Source organism: Coptis chinensis, chromosome 5 (assembly GCF_015680905.1).
Source record: "Coptis chinensis isolate HL-2020 chromosome 5, ASM1568090v1, whole genome shotgun sequence".
Classification (NCBI taxonomy): domain Eukaryota; kingdom Viridiplantae; phylum Streptophyta; class Magnoliopsida; order Ranunculales; family Ranunculaceae; genus Coptis; species Coptis chinensis.
The window spans coordinates 96,073,457-96,094,755 of record NC_141460.1 but is presented as its reverse complement, the minus strand read 5'-3'; the positions used below and the strand labels follow the sequence as shown (position 1 = coordinate 96,094,755).

At 35.7% G+C, this 21,299-nt stretch overlaps 3 protein-coding genes, 1 long non-coding RNA gene and 1 other non-coding gene across 8 annotated transcripts; 3 read left to right on the top strand and 2 right to left on the bottom strand.

The window, feature by feature from the left end:
• Positions 1 to 17: 17 nt before the first annotated feature.
• Positions 18 to 3,342, bottom strand: LOC147500523 (uncharacterized). 4 transcript variants are annotated; one of them, XR_015194688.1, is made up of 5 exons: positions 3,259 to 3,342; positions 2,573 to 2,671; positions 1,217 to 1,281; positions 1,071 to 1,129; positions 18 to 63 (listed from the first exon to the last, which is right to left on the bottom strand). It is a non-coding gene; the product is annotated as an uncharacterized LOC147500523 (long non-coding RNA). The 4 variants fall into 4 exon arrangements; XR_015194690.1 differs by lacking the exon at positions 2,573 to 2,671; XR_015194687.1 differs by lacking the exon at positions 3,259 to 3,342 and having other exon boundaries at positions 2,573 to 3,219.
• A 292-nt stretch (positions 3,343 to 3,634) lies between these two features.
• LOC147500522 (Ubiquitin-conjugating enzyme family protein) lies at positions 3,635 to 8,377 on the top strand. Its single transcript, XM_086562137.1, has 11 exons — positions 3,635 to 3,863; positions 4,015 to 4,080; positions 4,170 to 4,237; positions 4,420 to 4,453; positions 4,585 to 4,654; positions 5,198 to 5,255; positions 5,575 to 5,703; positions 6,742 to 6,833; positions 7,156 to 7,240; positions 7,368 to 7,446; positions 8,134 to 8,377. The coding sequence occupies exons 1-11, from the start codon at positions 3,857 to 3,859 to the stop codon at positions 8,208 to 8,210; spliced, it is 765 nt and encodes a 254-aa protein (XP_086418263.1). The 5' UTR covers positions 3,635 to 3,856; the 3' UTR covers positions 8,211 to 8,377.
• Positions 8,378 to 10,516: 2,139 nt separating this feature from the next.
• Positions 10,517 to 16,478, top strand: LOC147500521 (ubiquitin carboxyl-terminal hydrolase 2-like). Its single transcript, XM_086562135.1, is given in 4 exon segments — positions 10,517 to 10,650; positions 10,811 to 13,284; positions 13,286 to 13,354; positions 16,072 to 16,478. Coding segments are annotated over 3 exon segments (2,766 nt in total). The 5' UTR covers positions 10,517 to 10,650; positions 10,811 to 10,822; the 3' UTR covers positions 16,307 to 16,478.
• A 396-nt stretch (positions 16,479 to 16,874) lies between these two features.
• Positions 16,875 to 16,948, top strand: TRNAI-AAU (transfer RNA isoleucine (anticodon AAU)). Its single transcript has one exon. It is a non-coding gene; the product is annotated as a tRNA-Ile (tRNA).
• Positions 16,949 to 17,055: 107 nt separating this feature from the next.
• On the bottom strand, positions 17,056 to 18,127 carry LOC147500519 (uncharacterized). Its single transcript, XM_086562136.1, has 2 exons — positions 17,914 to 18,127; positions 17,056 to 17,619 (listed from the first exon to the last, which is right to left on the bottom strand). The coding sequence occupies exons 1-2, from the start codon at positions 17,973 to 17,975 to the stop codon at positions 17,187 to 17,189; spliced, it is 495 nt and encodes a 164-aa protein (XP_086418262.1). The 5' UTR covers positions 17,976 to 18,127; the 3' UTR covers positions 17,056 to 17,186.
• Between the last annotated feature and the right edge of the window lie 3,172 nt (positions 18,128 to 21,299).

The following is a 21,299-nucleotide window of genomic DNA, read 5'->3' as shown; positions in this document are numbered from 1 at the left end:
AAATTCTCCACGCTTCACTTCCGGCTTTTGAGCCAAACCTTTGCCCCATTCCAACTTCTTCTCCTTGAAAAAATAAACATGACAAAGGATTACCAACCATCGGTTAAGCTGTTTTCATGAAATATCCATCCACCTTTACTACAAATTTCCTTGACATTCATATGGAAAAACATCCTGCTTCTTAACAAACAATTACCAATTTCAACAAGATATTAAGCCCGATGTATCTTGTTTTGGTGATGAGCAAAAACAGGGAACATAAATATGTCAGCTATACAATATAGAATCATAAAATTTCAGAACTCAATGAAAGTTTGATAACCTTCACTGCCAGATCTAGTTACAATTCATAGGCCACCCAACAACCCACCCCGGGCGTCACAGCTATGCCAGAATCATGTAGAAATAATCCAACAAATGTATATTTCCATTTATTTACTTATTTTTTCTACAAGGTTAAGCTTTATGGGATTTTCTGTTCCCTTTCGTTGTAAGTTGAAATATGTAATGGCAATATCATAGGGGACATGCAAGCATCCTTTGCACCAATTTGTAAGCTAATAAAGCTGAGCTGCCTCCGTCCAGCACTCATGTTGCCGCCTTGTAACACTCCGTCCGACACATGTACGTTGACAATGACCAATAATATTTTCTTTTAAACATCCGACTTCACTATCATTTTACTTAAAATTTTACGCTTTCTTTCTAGTTACCCCTTTGTATTGTCGATTTGTACCCAAAACGGCCTACCACCAGGCTTATAACCCCAAGAGCCACATGATACACTCCGTCCCGACACGTGTATTTTGACCCTAGCATTCCAAGCATGTTTTACCATATGAACCGACAATCAGAGTCGCGCATGCTAGTGCGGTAGATAATCTTGGTGTAATATACTACGACGCCGAGAGATAACAAGTTTATTATAAAATAGAAAGCACAATTTTAAGAGAGTAATCAAAAGGAGCAAAGTAAAACCACAACCAAAAACCCCGTGAACAAAAACTGGCAATCGCTTCATACAGTTGAACATAAGATACAAAAGCAAGACAGATTGTGTCTAAAAATACCTTGGGATTTTCTTCCCCTTTTTGTAACTTTAAGACCTCCTCCTTCGACATGCGTTTTCCTGGAGCAATAATTAATCAGATGCATGTGCTACAACTTACAACCAGTCTAATCATAAAAATTAAATACTGAGCAGAGTATTTCTCACCTTCTTTGTCACGAAAAACAGGTTCCGCACCTCTTCCACTCATAGAAGGATCCAACTGTTTATACCTAAAAGCATATCATTAATAAAATTTATATCTAACATTTTATGAACCAATATCTATAACTTATTCTGTTCAAATGAGAAAAAACAGAAAAAGAAAAGTATTAACATAAATAGGAAATTCAGTTATGCTTATTGAGGGAGAACAGCTGTTTGCTCATCTATGTTGAAACGAAGTGGTCTCCTTCGTAATAAACGCAGTCGCTTATTACAAGTTCTGTCAGCTGATACAAAACTGGAAGTGTTACAATCTTACATTCTTACTCGTTAAATAATCAACTTAGGAGGTTTTACTGCGAGACCACTTTGAATAGCTAGATAATAAATTGAATGCCGTTAGGTACATGCTCATTAACCAACTTTTATACTAACACCATCTAAAGTAATCACGTTTAGTGCTCACTGAGTCACTGGTCACATCAGAAATTACACATATTTGACACTTTGTAGAGCTTTATAGAACAGTCCACCAAGAAGAGGGGCCGCAGAACAAGAACATCTAAAATGAAAATAAGGAAACTGCAAGAAGAGGTTGTCGCAGTCTGCTCTTTGGCAAGCAATTGCCACAGGATAATACATGATTATATGGTGCCTGGATGGTAGGAGGATCAAGTTTACTTCCTCTAGAAAGCATATCCTACAGACGATATTCTCCTCAAAATTGCAAAAGAAATGGTTAACTACAAACTGTTGATTCACAGTACTGTAGGCTAGAAACCAATTTAGCATTGACAAATTCTGCAATTATGACAGTCGAATCTTTTATTAAGTGCACAAAACGATACGGCAATACCTTAATTAACAACAACGTATTCAGATTTAGACTCTGTCATATAGCAAAAACCATATGATTTATTATTCTTTCTGCTGAGGATATTCAGAAGTACCATACAGCCACACAGAATGACATGAAAGTGACTTCTTTTCCACATTGAGGGTTTCATATATGACAAAAAGAACAGAGGCAAAAACGTATAAATTGTGTGGATGACAATTTACATGTTTGCAGACCTACTAATTTGACCTACTTAACCGACCTACTAATGATAACCATTGATTTATATCGAGATATGTGTACGCGTGTATTTGTGTGTATTTCAATGCAAACCAACGCTATCCAAATAGTGAGTCGCAATAGTAGGTCCGTATAGCACTACTCTACCTATAGAACCATATAGATAGTTATTGACAAGGAAAAAATTTAAAGCATACCATGAAAATGGGATTTTGTCTATTAGGTAAGTCCTTAAAAAACCACAATACCACAAATAACCAGTGTTAAAACGTGAAAGTTACATTTCTCAAGTGTTTCAATTCATATCTGCTTGGCATAATTTGTGACTTCAATCCCGCACCAAAGAGCTGCATCCAAACCTACTATGAAATGAAAGTAACCTAGTACAAGAACGCTGACAGTGAGCTTAAAAAAACAAGGATGCATGCAACAGGTAGACGAAAAGGATCTATAGCCTATAGGCACAAAACGATGAGCTTTAAAAGGGGTGGGGGTGGGGGTGGGAGGGGAGGATGACCAAATGCGTAAAAATGAATCCATCAAAAACACTAAGAAAATATTCAATAAAATGATTACCTATACCTACACAAAAAGATACTTTCTGGGCAGTTTCTTCACCATCAACGGAGCATACCCAAAAATAGTGTATAGTACATGTCAAGGCCTAGCAGTACAATAATCAGATAACAGAAATGACAGAAAATGTCAATTATGTGCAACTGACTAATATTTTCCATGACGGTGATATCAATAATAATCACAATAATGATCAAAGTATCATAGTTGAACATCTAAGCAGCACATTGCAGTAACAGGTTGTTCTTCTACTTTTGCACTTTAATCTTATACTTCTAGAAGCCTTAGACACTAACAATAAGCTTATGACAACTATCCTATTGAACAAAAGATCGTCAAATAGTAACAGCTAGTTTATTTTCTATGTTATGCTCTAACTGACTCTACTTACCAAATGAAAGCATACACTATGCGCATGTTTAAGCCCCATCTGCCATCTTCTTAGACAATCTTAAGCTCGTATCCATGAAAAAAAATAAGAGTCTCAACAGAAAAAGCATTACAACCAGAAGATTCGTTTCTTATCAAATAAATAATTATCAGTTGAAAGTTATAGTATATCACACCATTCTTTCAACTGAGATTACTTGAAATTTCAAAAAGACTCTCTACTCTACCTATATAAATACCAAACTATTTTTCATTCAGAATTACGTTCTTGAGACTTGATCCCGATAATTTGGGTACGTAGGAACCGCAAACACATTCTCATCGGTACTCTGCTTTAATATAGAGAGAGAATGTCCACCTCAGCGGTACTGTGCTTTAATATAGAGAGAGGTAATAGTAGATACCTTCCAAAGTGGATCACTCCAAAAGGGCCTGGACCCAAACACATTCTCATCGGACCGGGCCTGTACCGACCCTACTTGAACTTCTTTGCAAACCAGTACGAAGAACTGACGCCTAAACAATTCTTGGAAATTTGGAGAGCCACTGTGACTTCTTTTACATGTGATTCACTCAAAAAAAGAGATAAACTCTTCAACATGACTGGTAAAGTTTTATTATTTACTGCTTTTTTTAGTTACTTGATTCAGTATTTAAGTTCATATATCATTTTCTTGTATTATAAAACAAATTTGAAAAATATAATTCATGCCCAAGGCCCAAGAACAAGTTTTTTTAACATTTTGGGTGGTGGTAGACTATGCACAAGAACAAGAGATGGAAATTGAAGCATTGGAAGCTATACTTATGGATGAGTTCACAGGTTTGTGCTATGTGTCAACTTGTATATGATAACAGTATATGGTCCAATTGGTTAGTAATATGTTTTGTTGTTATATCTTTTTGCATTAGAAATCGACAGCAATGAGAGTGGGCTAAGTACGACTAGTAGATGCTTTCAGATTACGCTTTCTCCAATGGTATGTAATGGCTTTCTTCTTATGCTATTCTGTTATCTTAATCGGTCTGTAAGAGTTTATGGAAAAATACACAGCAGTACAGAATGATAATCCTGAATTGCGATGAGAATGTGTTACAGGGTTTTATCAATGTTTTGTTCCCTGTTTCCGTGTTTCATATATTCGTTTGTTTTGTTCGACAGGATGATGAGGTGGATGAATCGACAACTCTTCCAGGTTTGACAATATGCTCATCGAGTTTTTATTACCTTTTGGTTTTCTCTCTTTTATTACTCTTTGGTTCGTGTGTGGCCATGTGGGTCATTCTTAAGCAGTAAGATCTGATACTTGATAAACTTTTGGTGCAGTTCAAATGGCTTTAATATTTTCGCACACGCAAAAATATCCAGATGAACCGCCTCTTTTGAATCTTAAAAGGTGGGTATTGTCTTCCTTTTGGATGTCACCATGCAAATATTTTATCAACTGGTTCATTGCCCACTTTTCTTTTTTAATCTTGAAGATAGTTGCTATATGGGATTCTACCCTCAGTTGATTAAGAAAACTACATGTTGCTCTAGTCAACTGAGAAGACCGTTCCTCTGGTTTATTTAATGGTACAAAAGATAGCTGACAAAGGATCAGCTTAACTTTCAATCGTCTATCACTGGCAAAGAGCCACCGCTTGGATAAGCCTCTCCAAAATTAAGAAATTGGTAAATGCGTATAAGATTAATCCAATAAGTGTATCACTTAGAATGTGCTCTATAGGGGGGTGCATCAAATAGTTTGCCTGAATGAACTAGATTAGATTGCATATTTGCATAGCTAACTAGGCATTACACTATTTACTCAAAGGTCAGAGATTTGCTCACAAGCGCTAATCTTGGTTCATCTTACCCACTAAAGCATGACCTTGAACTGTTATGACTGGTCAATTTATTTCATTCCTAATCCTATATGATTTACAATTTTTTGCAGTTTGAGAGGGATACCTGCGGAAGATCTAAGAATTTTAAAACAGAAGCTTGAGCAGGAGGTAGTTTCCTAGCTCACCAACCTTTGTTGTAGCTAGTTACTTAGCCACTAACCTTTGTTGTAATTACACTCAAAAGCCAAGGTACAGTGCTTCCAGATCTTATGGCTTTATCCTCATTATCTTTCAAACTATCCCATAAACGTATGGATTAAGTGCAAAGCTAACCAAGCGCTTTTACCATCTTAAGCTTATACATGCTTCTACTTCTGAACATTTCCATTGCTGCTAGACTTTTGACATCTGATTGTAGCTACTGTTTCTACGGAAACCTTCGAGCTGTGTTGTACTGGTTTCCTGATTTGATTTTAATACTCTGTAGGCTTCTGAGAATCTTGGTATGGCTATGGTCTATACTCTTGTTTCCACTGCTAAAGAATGGTTGGGTGAACGGTTTGCTCAAGACACTGGTGATGAGAACGGGGATGAAGAAGACACAGTTAAAGATGATGTAAGGATATCTGATTCTCTATGAAATTGGTTGCTTTATCAAGTTATGTTTTTTCTATAATGTCATTATTTTAGGTGTGCACAATTTAAGAACATGATAAACGCCTAATCTTCAATTTTTTGCTTTCTGATGGTCACGTATGACCTGGATATGAGTTTGGAACCTAATTCCAATGCCTATGTCAATTTTAGGGTTCGACAACCTTGTTCCTCGCAAAGAACACGAACTCTCACACAAGAATTCACACAGAAAACCTTTCTGTAAATTCAAATTTTATTAATCTCAACTCTACTATGGCCAATGGCCTACAACTCAATTTATAGCTTTCTACAACTTTGAAAATAGAAACCTATTCTAAAACCAACTCTAATCAAAATAGAAACATTAAATTCGTAATTAAAATAACCACAAAAATAGAAATAGCCTAAAACACCTAGAAACACTAATTAGACTCAATTTCTAAAAATCCCTAAAAATACTAATAATAATAGTAACTAATTTGGGGAAGATCAAGAGTTGTAAACCCTAAGATGCATCACTTTCACTTTAAAGTTCAAAAAGAAAGAGAGGTTGTTTGGTAGTAGCTTTAAGTTTGACAGATATTCAGCTAAACGTGATGGTGATGGTGCAAGAATTCACACTGGTAGAAGGGTGGTTAAGTGGTGTATGGGTAGAGTAGTTGGATACTTAGATGGATGATGTATGTGTGAAGAAGGGTCAGTGTGTTTTGTAAGGCTGGTTTAACTAAATCTGATACAGATTTCTTTTTATCTGTTCTGCGGTGGTGTTTGAAGTCTATACTCTTAAAAAAAATATGTGACTGAATATGTGAAATATAGTCAGCATTGTAGGATTACCAATTGATACAAATTGCTTTTTAGGATTAACTGAATCTTCTAAGGAATCTTATGTTGAAACTTGTTTGTATATAATGGGCAGCTTGTAGCCTTGCATATTTCTGTAATACGGGTGTTGGCTTAAAGATGTATCATTTATACATTTCAGGTTTATATCTTTATTTTCATATTTCATTTCCAGATTGTTATACCCCATGGAGAACCAGTCACTGTTGATACATTTCTTGCTTGGAGAGAGCGGTACGAAGCAGAATTGGCGCTAGAGCGAGCAAAGTAAGATGTCTGACTTGTTTGAATAAACGAAGCTTGTCACCTATTTTCCGTATTCTTATAAAAAATGATTTCTTCAAAGAATAAACTGCAGAGGCTTTAGAAAGGTGGTGGAAATTTTGTTGTAGAGTGTAGGATGCATAAGATTTAAGCTCTTTCAGGAAAATCGATTAGCTAACTAGAATGATTTAATGAGAATTAATGTTCATCGATTTGGATTTCATTTTATTTAATTGTTACAAGCTGTCAAATAATGTGCTTTTTCTTATTTCTATTCCTTAAGCCTCTTGGTGTTTGCAATTAGTAGTTTCTCATTTGTTTTCAGGTTAATGCCAGAGGCTGCACTTGCAGCACCCAAAGAGAAGAAGCTTTCGGGACGACTGTGGTTTGAAAGTGGAAGAGCTTCTGGGGTATTTCTTCTTTTCCAGCTTATTATGGAATTTAATTATGTCATTCTTGAGTCAAGTTTGTTACTAGAACATATTCGAAGGTATATGTTAAAGATAGCTGTTAAGATTTCCTTTCTCTTTTGTGCAGAAAAATGCCATTACAGTTGCTGAAGGGTCTGAGGATGATGATGAGGAAGACATTGACATTGATGATGATGACTTTGAAGGTAATTTATTTATTTTTGCTGTAATTACCTAATTGTATCCGAACCTGGCAAGATTCTTGTGCTAACTCTGAGCTAGTGTGCTTTTTCCTTGATTGTGTTGGCAATTGTGCAATGTAATTTGACTGATACATTACACATTCCAGGAACAATGAAAAAAGCACCCAATCTCACACCTTTAACCTTTCAGGGGTCATATACTCTTTCCCCCCTTCTGATCATAGATCTTTTAATTTTATGTACGATGATAATAGATTAACAAAACTCAGTCTGCAATTGTATTTTGTGTTGTAACCTTTTTTCTAATCTAAAAGATAATTGCTGGAGTCAGTTTTAGCCGTATAATTAGATGATTGGACTCAGATTTAAAACCTAACTCATTCAAAATAATTAGATGCTGAGTTTGTCCAAGTGATAAATATAGGTCATATCTGATCAGGGCCACGAGTTTCTAGTTTATGACAACATACATGTAGTGGTCAGCTCTTCAATTAGACCAAAGAAAAATCGAACTTCCCTTGGTCTTTTCAAAAGATGTTTCTTGTGATTTCATTCGCCTATATAATACCATTTCAAAGTTATAACGGTAACCACCTTTATGTTTATAAATAATCAGTGTAATAATGAAGCTGTCGATTCTGTGCTCTAAATTTTGACAAGGAGTCTCATAAATGTGATGTGGTATTGCAGATGATGAAGAAGATATGCTTGAGCACTATCTCGCAGAAAAGCCAGATGATTCCTCCCATTCTTCTATTCAGAGCTAATTGAAATAAGGATAATATATGTTGTAAGAGTTATGATCTTTTCTGTGTATCCTTGTCTGTCATGTGATACTTCACAACTTTTTACTGTTATTTGAGCTTTGTCTTTCTTGTATGCGGCATTCCTGGTACAGTTATATAATGAGTAAATGAGGCTCTTATACAGCAAACATCGTCTTGTTCTTTTCAATTTGGGTTTTCCAACATACGAAAATTCAATCGTTACAGAAATTTTGATTACAACTTGTGCAATATTTGTACCCCAACCATTTCAATTACGCGATTGTACAAATGAAACACTTCTTTTGATAGTCTTTAAGTGGTAGATTTGCAAATACACATGGTGACCGTAGGTCTATTTTTCGAACTCTTGGGAGTTGTCCTTCTGACATGCATCAGCATTTGAACTTTAATGAAGGATCGGCTAACTGGAGAGATTGAGCTTAAAACTCAGACCATGTTGATCCTAGGTGCTTCACAAACCACAAAGAAAGTATTTACAACCACAAAAGAATCCCAACTATCAGTACCGTCATCATGTTGGTTCTGGATTTGTCTGCCTCTCCCTAGCTTCTGATCCATTTGAAGCAACTAGTAAGCCAATTCGGCGTATGTACACTTGCGTTGCCATAATACATCAGACAGGCTTAACATATCAACTTATTTTGGTTTTCCGTTTCAAGAACATGCGCATCAACGCATTGCCCAAAAAATATCTTTGATCAGCCAGAAGAACCATCAAAGTGACCGCTAACTTGCCTGGCATAAGATACAACAGCTTTGGCCCATTTCTTGATCTCCATCTTCAGTTTTTCAGAATCTAAGTTCTCCAATGGCCCATTTCCAATCTTAATAGTCTCTACAGAGGAGAAACACTCGTCTACATAACAGCTTTTAGCATGAACTTTTTCCTTTCTTGTGTTTCCCGCATTGCGTACAACAGCCTCTTCAACAGACATAGCTAATAACTTTGCTTCTACGTTTTAATGCGTTTTGTACTTAGCAAGCTAGCCAATTTATATATGATCAAGGGGAAAGCACACGCTTGCCTAACTTATTCACTGAATTGACTTTTCAACAGCGCAGTGTTACTGTTGTTTCTTGGTTGACTTTTCAACAACGCAGTGTTACTGTTGTTTCTTGGTTGCTACTTGCTAGTACCTGAGGTCTAATTCTAATGCTATCTAATATATAATATTAAGTGAAAGATTATAAACAACTTACATGTGCATTATTTTTGTTGTGTGTCTCAACAGAACAATAAATATTATATATAATTGTGCAGCACTTGTGTACCCCAATCAACAACTCCGGTAAAATCAACAATGCAACACGAGTTCTACTGGTGAAGGCAACAAATGTAGGTGATTATATCCATATAGGCGTTCAGGAACATATATAAACCTAGAAGGCGCATCAAATACAGACTTTTCTTCTACAAGGAAATGAAACCAAGTCTTATACATAACTTACATGGCAAGGTTTGCGAGATTCTATAGTGTAGGTAAAACTCAATCTAAACTTGTTTTCCAAGTAATTGTGTAGTTTGAGTTGGTCCATAAACCAACATCTAGACTTTCCAATGATTATCAGTCAAAATGCGTATATATATATTACATATGTACGTGTATCATCATTTCTTAAAGAGAACTTTAATTACAGTTTACAGGCTGTGCTTGTACTTTCGAAAGGCTCCGTGCATTTCAGTTTTTTTTTGCAAGTCAATATTTTCCCTCTCTCTCTCAGAACATTTCTAGCTCTAGGTGGTAGAAACATTCCGTTTGAAATTTAAAAAAAAAAACCGAAAAAAGTCGAAAAATCATGTGATTTCATTCCGTCCGAAAAAAAAACCCCATTTTTTAAAGAGTGTTTCTACAACAACTCACACTTTTGAACCGAATTTGTATGCATCGACGCGTGGCAAATAGAGACCTTGATTTTCGATTACTTCTTTGACCAATACACCGCCGCCCTCTTTATGAGTGCCACGTCAGTGTGTTCACAAATTCGGTTCAAAAGATTCGGTTGCTATAGAATTTTGGTTTTTTAAAATAAAAAAACACACGAGATGGAATCCAACATCCGAAGTTCACAAATCAGCCACTATCTCGGTTGAAAGTTTCACCCTGATAATAACTTGGGAAAATAGTCACTCTCCTTTTTCACTGGATTTGAACAAAAAAGAGGTGAAAATTTTCATATTTCCCTCTTTTTCACCTTCATTAGGATACCGATATAATGTCCACGAAACGGAATCTTTGTTACAATAAAATTACTAATATACCCTCCTCAAGCTAATCATCTCAGAAAAACAAGTTTCACCTCAGCAGCTCATCAAACATTCAAACCTCGTCTGTTTTCCAGAGAGGGTGACGCGGGTGCGCAGTGCACACTCCTTCATTCTTCTCTAACTCAATCAGTCATTGCTTCAAATCTCTCTTAAGTAAGCCCAACTTACTTTTTTTATGTACTTAAATGTATATTTATATTGATTATGATGTAATTTGACAGCTTGGGCACTTGTTAAAAATAAAAATATGTTCTTGGGTAATTTTAATTAGTGTATTTGATATTGTTCATTGTTTGTTGTGATTGGTTTGAAGGTTATAATTGATATGGGGAAAAAAAGTAAGAAGAAGATTAATAACAGTGTTAAGGAGAGAAAAGATTCATCTAATCTAACTAGTGAAGTTGTGGGTGATGGAGTTTTAGAAGTAAAGGGAAGAGAAACGTGTCGTCATATTGAGAATGGTATTGATTTGAATAAAATTAAGGAGAAATTTAGTGAGAAAGATAGTGTGAGATGTGAAGATTGTAGGGGAAGTGCGTTGGATAGAAAAGAAAGTAAGGGAAGGAGTAAACATGGGAAGAAAGGAACAGATGGAGTCGGGGTGAGGAAGGATACGAAGTGTGTTTGGGTTTGTTTACAATGTGGGCATTTTGCTTGTGGAGGTGTTGGAATGCCTAATAATCCTCAAAGTCATGCTATTCGGCATAGTAGACAATTACGTCATCCTTGTGTTATTCAATTTGAGAATACAAATCTTTGCTGGTGCTTCCATTGCGGTTTGCTAATTCCAGTTGGAAAATCAGAACACGATGGTCAGGAAAATGCTGTGTTGTTGGATGCTGTGAAGTTGATCAAAAGAGGACCAAGAGAGGGGGTTACGTCGGTTGATGTTGAAGATGTTTGGTTTGGAAGTGGCAGTGTTGGGGGTCAAACAGTTGTGACTACTGAATCGCTAGTTTCTGGTAAAAATGACGGTTATGTTGTACGAGGATTGGCAAACCTGGGTAATACTTGTTTTTTCAATTCAGTTATGCAGAATATTCTTGCGATGGATCTAGTGCGTGACTACTTCATGAAGCTGGATCAATCTGTTGGCCCTCTAACGATGGCTTTGAAAAAGCTCTTTATTGAAACAAGTTGTGAAGCATCAAGAAACGGGATAAGTCCGAGAAATTTATTTGGGTGCATTTGTTCTAAAGCCCCCATGTTCAAGGGCTACCAGCAACAAGATAGCCATGAATTGCTCCGATGTCTACTTGATGGTTTGTGTACTGAAGAGTTAAACTTGAGAAAAACACTTGATTCTTCAAAATCTGCGGGGACTAGTTGCAGTCCTGGTTCTACCTTTGTGGATGCAATATTTGGAGGGCAGTTATCTAGTACTGTTACATGTACGGTATGCAGGTACTCATCAGTCACATATGATCCCTTTTTAGATCTCTCTCTGCCAATACCTAAGAAGAAATCTTCAACTAAAATGGTTCCACGATCTAGATCCAAGAAAGCAAAGCTTCCTATCAAGAAAGAAACAAAGAAAGGGGCGAAGTTTCGCGGAAAGGGAAAGACAGACTCATGTATCAAATCCTGCGCAACAGGCTCATTTGAAAACAAAGACTCTTCTTCGATAGCATCATCATCAGTTCCTCTTCAGGAAGAAAAGGTGGATTTATTGGAGTTAACATGGTTGGATTTCTTGGATGACATCGAACCAGCTAGAACACTAGACACCCTTGATTCGGTTTCTGAAAATTACAACATTTCAACTAATCAAGTTTCTGAAAGTAAGCACTCCTCTCACGATGATGATATGTCACACAATAGCTCAGAAGTGCAGAGTGAGGTCTTCTCCCCGAATATTGAACCGACTTTGAATGAAGAATCTTCTAGGGATAACATGTACGAGAATGATCTTCCAGTATTGCAAGGTTCCGAAGTTCTGTTACTCCCCTATAAAGAGGAAAATCTAACTACTGATGAGGTACTTAGCAAGGAAAATGTGGCTTCCTGCTCTGTTTTGGTTGCTGAGCAAGACTCTTTAGACTTTGATGGTTTTGGAGATTTATTTAATGAGCCTGAGATGTCTTCTGTCTCCAATGTAGATGACAACAACTCTTTAATGATAACTCAAACGGCTTCCTTATCCGGAATTAGCAGTGAGTCTGATCCTGATGAAGTTGATGACAGTGATGCCCCAGTTTCTATAAAAAGTTGTTTATCTTTATACACAGAACCGGAACTTCTGTCAAAGGAGGAAGCTTGGAATTGTGAGAATTGTGCGAAGATTGCACGAGGTGAACAAGTGTGTTCTGACGAAAAGATGCCAAACACTACACTAAAGAAGAATGAGAGTCAAAATGTTCCATTGGATGGGTATTTATTAAGTGCTGCTCCAGAACCCCCAGAACCCAGAAGCTTAGAGAATGGTTATCCTGAAAGTGATTTTGGTTTGACCATTGAAAGAGACAATGATATTCAGTCAAGTTATACTCCACAGGAGGTATCCGTTATGACTGATTGTAAATCAAGCAGTCAAGTGAGCTTTGTTGATCAAGCCGCTGTTTCATTTCATGTGGATGGATCAGACTGCTCTGAAGTCGACGTTAATCAAGTGCTGTGTATGGCCTCACAGTCAACAGTCAGAGTGAAGTCACGTAAATCAAATGACAGTGACAAAGCAGATGGTAAATTGGACAAGGTCCCGAGGGATGCCACTAAAATGATACTAATCAATAAGGCTCCTCCAATTCTGACCATTCATCTGAAGAGATTCAGCCAAGATGCTCGGGGCTTTAAGTAAATTGAGTGGTCATGTCAACTTCCAAGATATCCTTGATCTGAGCCGATATATGAACCACAGGTAGATTTCCAATATTTCTCTAGCTTTCTTATTTTAAATTGAATTTAAAACTATCCCTTGCTCATCCTAATTGCTCCTTCAATGCTTCATATACTTGCTTGTTTCATGAAGATTATGTACCACTATGAATTTCAATTTTTAAAAGTTAGTATGCATACTATGGTCTTTATGTCTTATTACTATATGCCTATATGGTCATGTAGGCTTTAAATGCAGATCCTTGTAACCTTTATCTACTTGAATTCATGTCTGGAACACACATTTTTGTTAATCAATATTCTAAAAATCGGTCTAGGCAGAAGGCAGGAGGCTAAAAGCAGCAAGAGGAAACAAAAAAATAGAATGCAACAACTCCAACAAGTGCTTAATGTGTGATGATTTGAACAACTTTGTTTGTCTGATTCTTGCTGCAACTGATGGAGGTGTATGTCAGTCTCTTGCTGGTTTTTAGTTGGGGTGTCATGATTAAGTCGTCGAGGCCTTGGATTTAATTATTGATATTGTTGTTCAGTTTCTTCTTCAAATTATCAAGTCTGCCTTCATTTATAAACTGGTTCTGAGTCGGCAGTTAAACATAGTTGTGGTGTGAAATTGTAAACAGAAACATCAAGAGAAGAACTGAGTGGTTTGGTATCTGTTGAGGTATATTGCGTATGTTGATACATGCTATAGTTAATAATGAAGCAGTGGTTTGGGATCCCGTTGTTGAGCGTTTTAGCCGTAGATTGGCTGGGTGGAAGGGTCGGTTCTTGTCCACGGGTGATAGAGTTATTCTTATTAAATCCATTTATTCTAGCCTTCCTGTCTACTACATGTCCCTTTTCTATATGCCCATTAGTGTCGTTGATAGATTGGAATCGATTATTAAGGATTTTCTTTGGAACGATAGGGAAGATAGACATAGGTTTCATCTAGTTAGTTGGGAGAGGGTGTGTGTGTCGAGGCGTGAGGGTGGTTTGGGTATTAGGACCTTGCACGAGTTTAATCTTGTGTTGCTTGGTAAATGGCTTTGGAGGTTTGGGGAGGAAAAAGATAGCTTTTGGAGGAAGGTTATTGTTTCTAGGTTTGGCGAGCGGGGTTTGGGCTGGGAGAGCAGTCCCGTTACCATTCCCTATGGGTGTGGTGTTTGGAAAGGCATTCAAAAAGTAGGGGAGTTGTTTCACAAGAATATTAGATATGCTTTAGGCAATGGCGATAATATTCGTTTTTAGGAGGATGTTTGGTTGGATGAGAGGCCCTTTTTACAAGTGTTTCCTAGATTATTTGACTTGTTTGACTTTAAAAATAAGCATGTTTGTTGGTTCATGAGGGAAGATAATGGTTCTATTGTTTGGGACCTGGGGATTTATAATCCTCTCTGTGACAGGGATATAGTGAATGTGGCTGCACTCACAATAAAACTAGATTCTATTCCTTTTGTGAGACCGGACAAAAATAAGACTTTGGTTAATTCACAAAAAATAGATGTTTTCTACTAGATCATTTTACTTTAAACTTCACTCTCTTATTCCTCGTCGTGGTCTTAAAGTCCTTCATAATTTTCCGAGTTAGACTATTTGATGTTCCAGAGTTCCTTTAAAAGTTGCTTTCTTTGTTTGGTGTGCCTCCTTAGGAAAAATCTTGACAATAGATAATCTTAGAAAAAGACGTATCAAAGAGATGATCATCAACTTTTGTCCTTTGTTCTTAAGGGATGGGGATCGGTGAATCATCTTTTGTTGTTGTGCTCTTTTTCTTGGAGAATTTGGCATTTCTTTTTTCTAAAATCCGGGGTTTCTTGGGTTTGTCCTAGGTCAGTGAATAAACTTTTAGCCTCATGGAACTTGAATATCCATTCTCTGAAGGGACACTGCCTCTGGAGTATGCTCCTTTTTACGATTTTGTGGGGTATATGGTTGGAGAGGAATAACAGACATTTTGAAGACACGTCATTTTGGCCATCAAAGCGTTTTTGTGTTTCTGGTCAAAAGTGCATGATCAGTTTCATCACATTCCTTTCAAGACTTTCGTTTACAGATGTGTTTTTGTGAGCTGATGGGAGAAATGTGTTTTTGTCTTCTGTCTTGTGTGTTTTTCTTTCCTTTGTAACTTGTACTATAGGATATCTCATCCTATTTCTTTATGCTTTGGATATATATATAAAACTAGACCTCACCGATCAAAAAAATAATAATGAAGTAGTCGAGTAAGAATGTACCAAGGACTTTTGTTTCATTTATCAAAGCATATCCACTGGTTGCTTTCTAAACAAGGTAATTTAGTCAAGTATCTTGAGATCTCAATAAAACTAATATAGAATCTAATTTATATCACAACAGGATACCAGAGACCTCTTGTCTTGGTTGTTGTTTTTGTGGTTTTTGTTCCTTAACGTCTTTTTCTGCATGAAAAAGAGTAATTCTTCTGTGAGGTAAAGTTGCATTTGTGCCTTAGAACCAGTTCCGTTAGAGGCTATATTAGTGTATAATAAGTTCATCCATGACATGTCTTTAACTTGTAACCGGATCTTACCTGATCTTGTATGTGGGTTGTTGTTTTCTCCTATGACAACTCTACTTGGTACAGTTATTGAAAGTCATATATCAAGTTCTCTAGACTTTTTTGTGTTGTCTATAGCTCTACATCCATGGTGTTTGATTTGAATTCTTTCTCAGAAGAGTAGAATAGACGAGCCTGTAACTATTGTTTGTTAATCTCAGGTATTCATGTTTTTGCAGTTCTGATGAGAAAAGTAAATGCGAGTATCAACTGATTGGGGTTGTGGAACATTCAGGAAATATGCGAGGAGGTCACTATGTTGCTTATGTCAGAGGTGGCAAAAGAAATGGGAAGACTGAGCAATATAATAGGGAACATATCTGGTTTTACGCCAGTGATGGGCATGTACGGGAGGTTTCTTTAGCTGTAGTACTCCGTTGCGAGGCATACATTTTGTTTTATGAGAAAGTATAGATAACTGCATTCTACGTGGTACTATTTTCAGGTTTGTTAAACACTTAAACCTACAAAGAGTGTGAAATAGATGGAGGACAACAGTCGAGATTGTAAAGATTTGGATGTGGAGGAAGATAAAATGTCAGATTTTTACAATCCCTTGAGTTTTGAAAGAAACCAATTTTTTGCACTTGAGATGTATCTTTTCCTTGTGTTGGTCAATTGTTTGTACGGATAAGTCTTGGCTATTGGCTAGGCTGGTCAACAAGAACTACAAAAAATTATTGTTATTGTTTTCTTTTATTTGTTTCACGTACAATAATCAGACAGGCCCATTCTTGAAAAAAAAAATATCAATGATACTTTCTGAAGTAGTTTGCATTTAAGATTTTAAGGTAGATGTAGCCACATGCAGGCAATCTTTTGATGCGTGTAATTATCAGTGAATGATTTTTTGCAAATGAGCATCCAATCTTCTCCCTGTGTAAATAATCACAAGTGCTCTGACCATTCTGTTTGTATAAAGTCTCTAAACTAAATTGCAATTTTTGTTTACTTTAGTAATGTTTATCAGTTGAGCAAGTGTGGCCTATTAGCTCAGTTGGTTAGAGCGTCGTGCTAATAACGCGAAGGTCGCAGGTTCGAGACCTGCATAGGCCATATCTTATTTTTAATTTTTTTCTCGTCGCCCAAAAGGGATTACTCCACTCATACTCAGTGCCAATGGTTGTGAGTGATCCTTCATACAGACATCTACAGTCTTCAACTTTTGCAAATAAGCAAACGAAACTTAAATACGTAATCCACTCGTTAACGAGAAAATACAAAGTGCTTAAGCCGAGTTAGGAGTACAAGATATAAATTATTTAACAAGATCGCTCATCATGCTTTAAACCCCTTATAAAACATAATCGTCCTCCATATCAAACACCATCCATATCTCATTCACTCTATTCTCAAACTCAAAAGGAGAATTATACTGGGCAACAATATAACTAGATGGGGGACTAGTTGATTTCCCCTTTTCAACCACATCTGACCATTTAGAACCAAGAAGACTTTCATGTAATGCTGCTGCTTCCACTCCAACATCTGAGTCTTGAACAAATCCACTGAATTGTCTCACTGCTGCATACTTTTTGCCCCATTTTTGTACATGTAGTCCTTTTGCTGGTGGTGGATCAGCTTGATTAAGCTTAGGCACATAGAAACTAACAAGAAATGAGGATGCACAGAATGGTCCATCACTTGGTACGATTTCTGTGAGCACGGGTCCAGTCATTTCTATGTGTTTTTTGTACTCGTTCTTCCCTTGGATGTAGAAAAACAATCTGTGAGGCAGAGATAAACGTAAGGAGAGTTGGGATTGCCAATATTACATGAAAGCAGTTGCTTGTAATATTCATATGTAGTAGTGTTTGCCTTAAATCTTTGATTAAGCTTCAGAGAGTCAAATTATATATTTGGGTGGTAAGAAGTATGTAATAGATGGATGTCTTAATTTTTCAATCATTAGCAAATTGTCAAATTCCAAATTATTCAAAAAGCTTATGCATGTAAATCAAGACAGCAATTTGGAAATGAATGTTTTATAAGCTAAAGAACAAGGAACATAAAATCCTTACTCTAGGAAGCCTGTTCTGGTGGCAGAAACAAATGAGATATCTTCAATTGGAGAAGTAGTCATCCACACACTTGAATTATAACGACGAATTTCAAAGCCATTACCAACTTGAATCACATCAAAACTTGGACACTCAATACGGTTACATGTAGGTGGAAAAATCCCTACGTTCTGATTGTGATTTGGCCAATTGGTGAGAGTAGAAAAGTAGACCAAGAACAAAGGAGAAGTTGAACAAATTAGCAGCCATTGCATAAACTTACTCTTAGATTATCAGGTTCAGATTATATATACCACATGAATATGTTGATATTTTACATGATCTTATTGAATAACGTGTAAGGCTTTGGTGAATTCCATTCAACATCAAAGGTGGTTACATAATTTTCACATATAAGAGTGAGGCCGACATAACTCCACGCAAGTGATATGATATCTACATGTATTTGGAGCCACACATCACCACTGGTGAAAACCTATCCACTTTTAGTTATGACCTCGTTGTTGAGCAGAGAGTACCTGCGGTCACGAACCTTGTAGATAGAATTATAGAAAAGGAAAAATAACACACGTATAAATGGAAAGAAAGCAAATTTAATTATTCAAACTTTTTTTTTCCTCTTATTTTGGAACTTGGAAAGTATGCAATTTTTTTTTTTTTTTGCTAGAAGGTCTACACGCTAAAAATCAACAAAATTATGTCATTTATTTCAATTCACAAAACTAGAGTGCGTTTACTACTAAGAATTTTTGGACTGATAAAGTTAGCTACTTAAGCACTTAAGCAATTAATTGATACTACTATGTCTGTATATATCTTCATAATCTAGTCTACAACAATTCAACAAATTGTTAACTTCCTATAATATTATAAATCTATATAATCCTACTATCATGTGGAGAAAACTATAAAAGATTAAGATTGAAAGTAAAAAATTATTTTGTTTTTTTTTTTTTTTTTTTTTTTTTTTTTTTTTTTTACATGGAAATTTTATTCTTGCAAGTCTTTTTCTGAATTTGTTTTTTGTTTTGTTTTTTTGGGAGGTCTGACTAAGAATTGAGAGTGAAAGAAAGGAGAGAGAGGTTACGTGTTTGTTATGTATGATTAGAATTATACAAATTGACCGGTTGGGATTTAAGCATTTGGCTTTGTTTTAGTCTTATTAACCCATCAAACATTCAAATATACATTTGTCACTCTTTAATGATTTTGGACTCAAAATAAATGATAAATGATAATTTTGTAAAGACAAAAAGAGAAGTAAAAAAAAAAACGTTGGTTTATTGGAATGTTTTTTATTAGTTTTTTTTTTCATACTATTTTTTTGTTGATTATATTCTCACTATAGTTGCGAAAATTTTGGGGGTGCAGTAGTAGAAGTTTGCTAAAATAATTGGGGGGTGCGAGTCTTTATAGTTTGAAGATTTTTTTAGACAATTAGTTATGTGGTAATAGAGCTTTTCTAATCTCAGGGGGTGAGATCGCCCCCACACGCACCCCTCTATATCCATCTATGGTCTCAGCTAGAAAGACTACATTTTTAGGGTCAATTCCTCTAGTGAACTTCCATCCCATCTCAGTCACAAATTCATACCCGTACAACAGCTCCCTGTTCACTACTTTCATTTTTTCTGTGAAAAAATATTTCCCGCATTTTGTACCAAAATATGATTTCACATCAGCTAAAACAATCTCTTCTAACGTTCCTTTCACACCTTCTAACATAATCCCTTCACTTTCATTTGAATCGCAGTAAAGCGGATTAACAATATACGCGCAACTCCGACCTGCAATCAGATTGATCCGGTACTCTTCCAGATGTTTTGCTGACAACCCACCCTCGTACAACATCGGCTTAGTAAACTTAAAAAGTCAATTTTGCTTTTCATTTCGGATCTCGACTAGATCCAATCCACTTCACGGGATATGGTTTCCATGTTTGTTTGACTGATCCAGACCGAATACCATAATAAATCATATTTTGAAGCCCACAAATTAATTTATATATCACATTTATACATTAAAAATTATTAAACTATTGTATGTTTTTTGGTGGTCATATAAAATATGGTAAATACTCAAATCCGGATAGGTCATATATGGTAGGGGTGATAATTTGGCCCTTAGGCCCTCAACTCGGCCCTAAAAGATGCGTGTCAAAACCCTCAAAAGTTGGCCCTCACAGATTTGAGGGCGGGCGAGCTAGGGTTTAGGTTCTGGAGCATGGGCTCGGCCCTCATTCGGCCCTTCCAAGCCCTCACTTGGCCCTCAGTACTCATAAGATATATTTTATTTTTTAACATTATATATGTAGGGTATTACAATTATCCCTATTTAAACTAAATATTTTCACTACAAATGATGTTTCATAATGGTAGTTTACCACATATCATATGGGGTATTTTGTAATTTGAGTAAAAGAGGTTATAAAAAGAAAAGTGAACTATGATTATTTTATGTAAATCCTAAATAGGGGTGATACTTTATGTATTATACTATATATTTATGTATTATTCTATATATTTGTGTAAACCCTATAATAAAACCACATTTTTTTGTTATTTTAAATTATATTTATGTATTATACTATAATTATCTAAATTGTATAAAAAAATCATTAAATTAGTTTTCAATAGGAGATAAATTAGAACATAACATAACATATGCGCTTTTGTAATTGATTTAATTATAGGTATATAAGTCATACATAAAAGCAAATCCTACCTAACAACATAGTTAAGTATGAAAAATGTAGATGTTTTAAAAATATCATCTCTTCCACCATCTCTATCTTTTTTTTTTTTTTTTTTTTTTAAAGATATAAGAATCAGTTTTGTATACTTAGTTAAAATTAATATTCATAATCAAAGTATGATAAAAATAAATAACAAATAACAAATAAAAAGTAAACTAGTAAACTAAGCAGTTAAAATCGGTTTTCGAAACTAATCGGTCGAGGAGCGATATGTGATTAATCGGTTATATCGGATGTATATATTTGATGTTTTCAAAATATATATTAGTATAATCATACAAAATATTTTTAAACAGTGATCTGAGATACAACAAAAAATATCAAATTCTCATAATCACATCTAACTAGCTCAATTTTGGAGTACTTCAAATATGTCAAACACAAAAATTACGTTAAATATTTTTAAGGAATAAGAGGATTGAGAAGCGATAATATTTATTAGAGAGATAATACAATAATTTGTATATTTAACTTTCGTTAAGGAGGGAAAAATAAGTAAACTCTTAGCTTTGTGTAGTGATTGAGTTCTATTATTATTAATACGGTTTAAAAATCTAATTCGTTAATTTTAAGTATTTTTTTGGATGGGAAACCGATATTTTCAATAATTTTTTTCCTCGGTTTAGCGAGA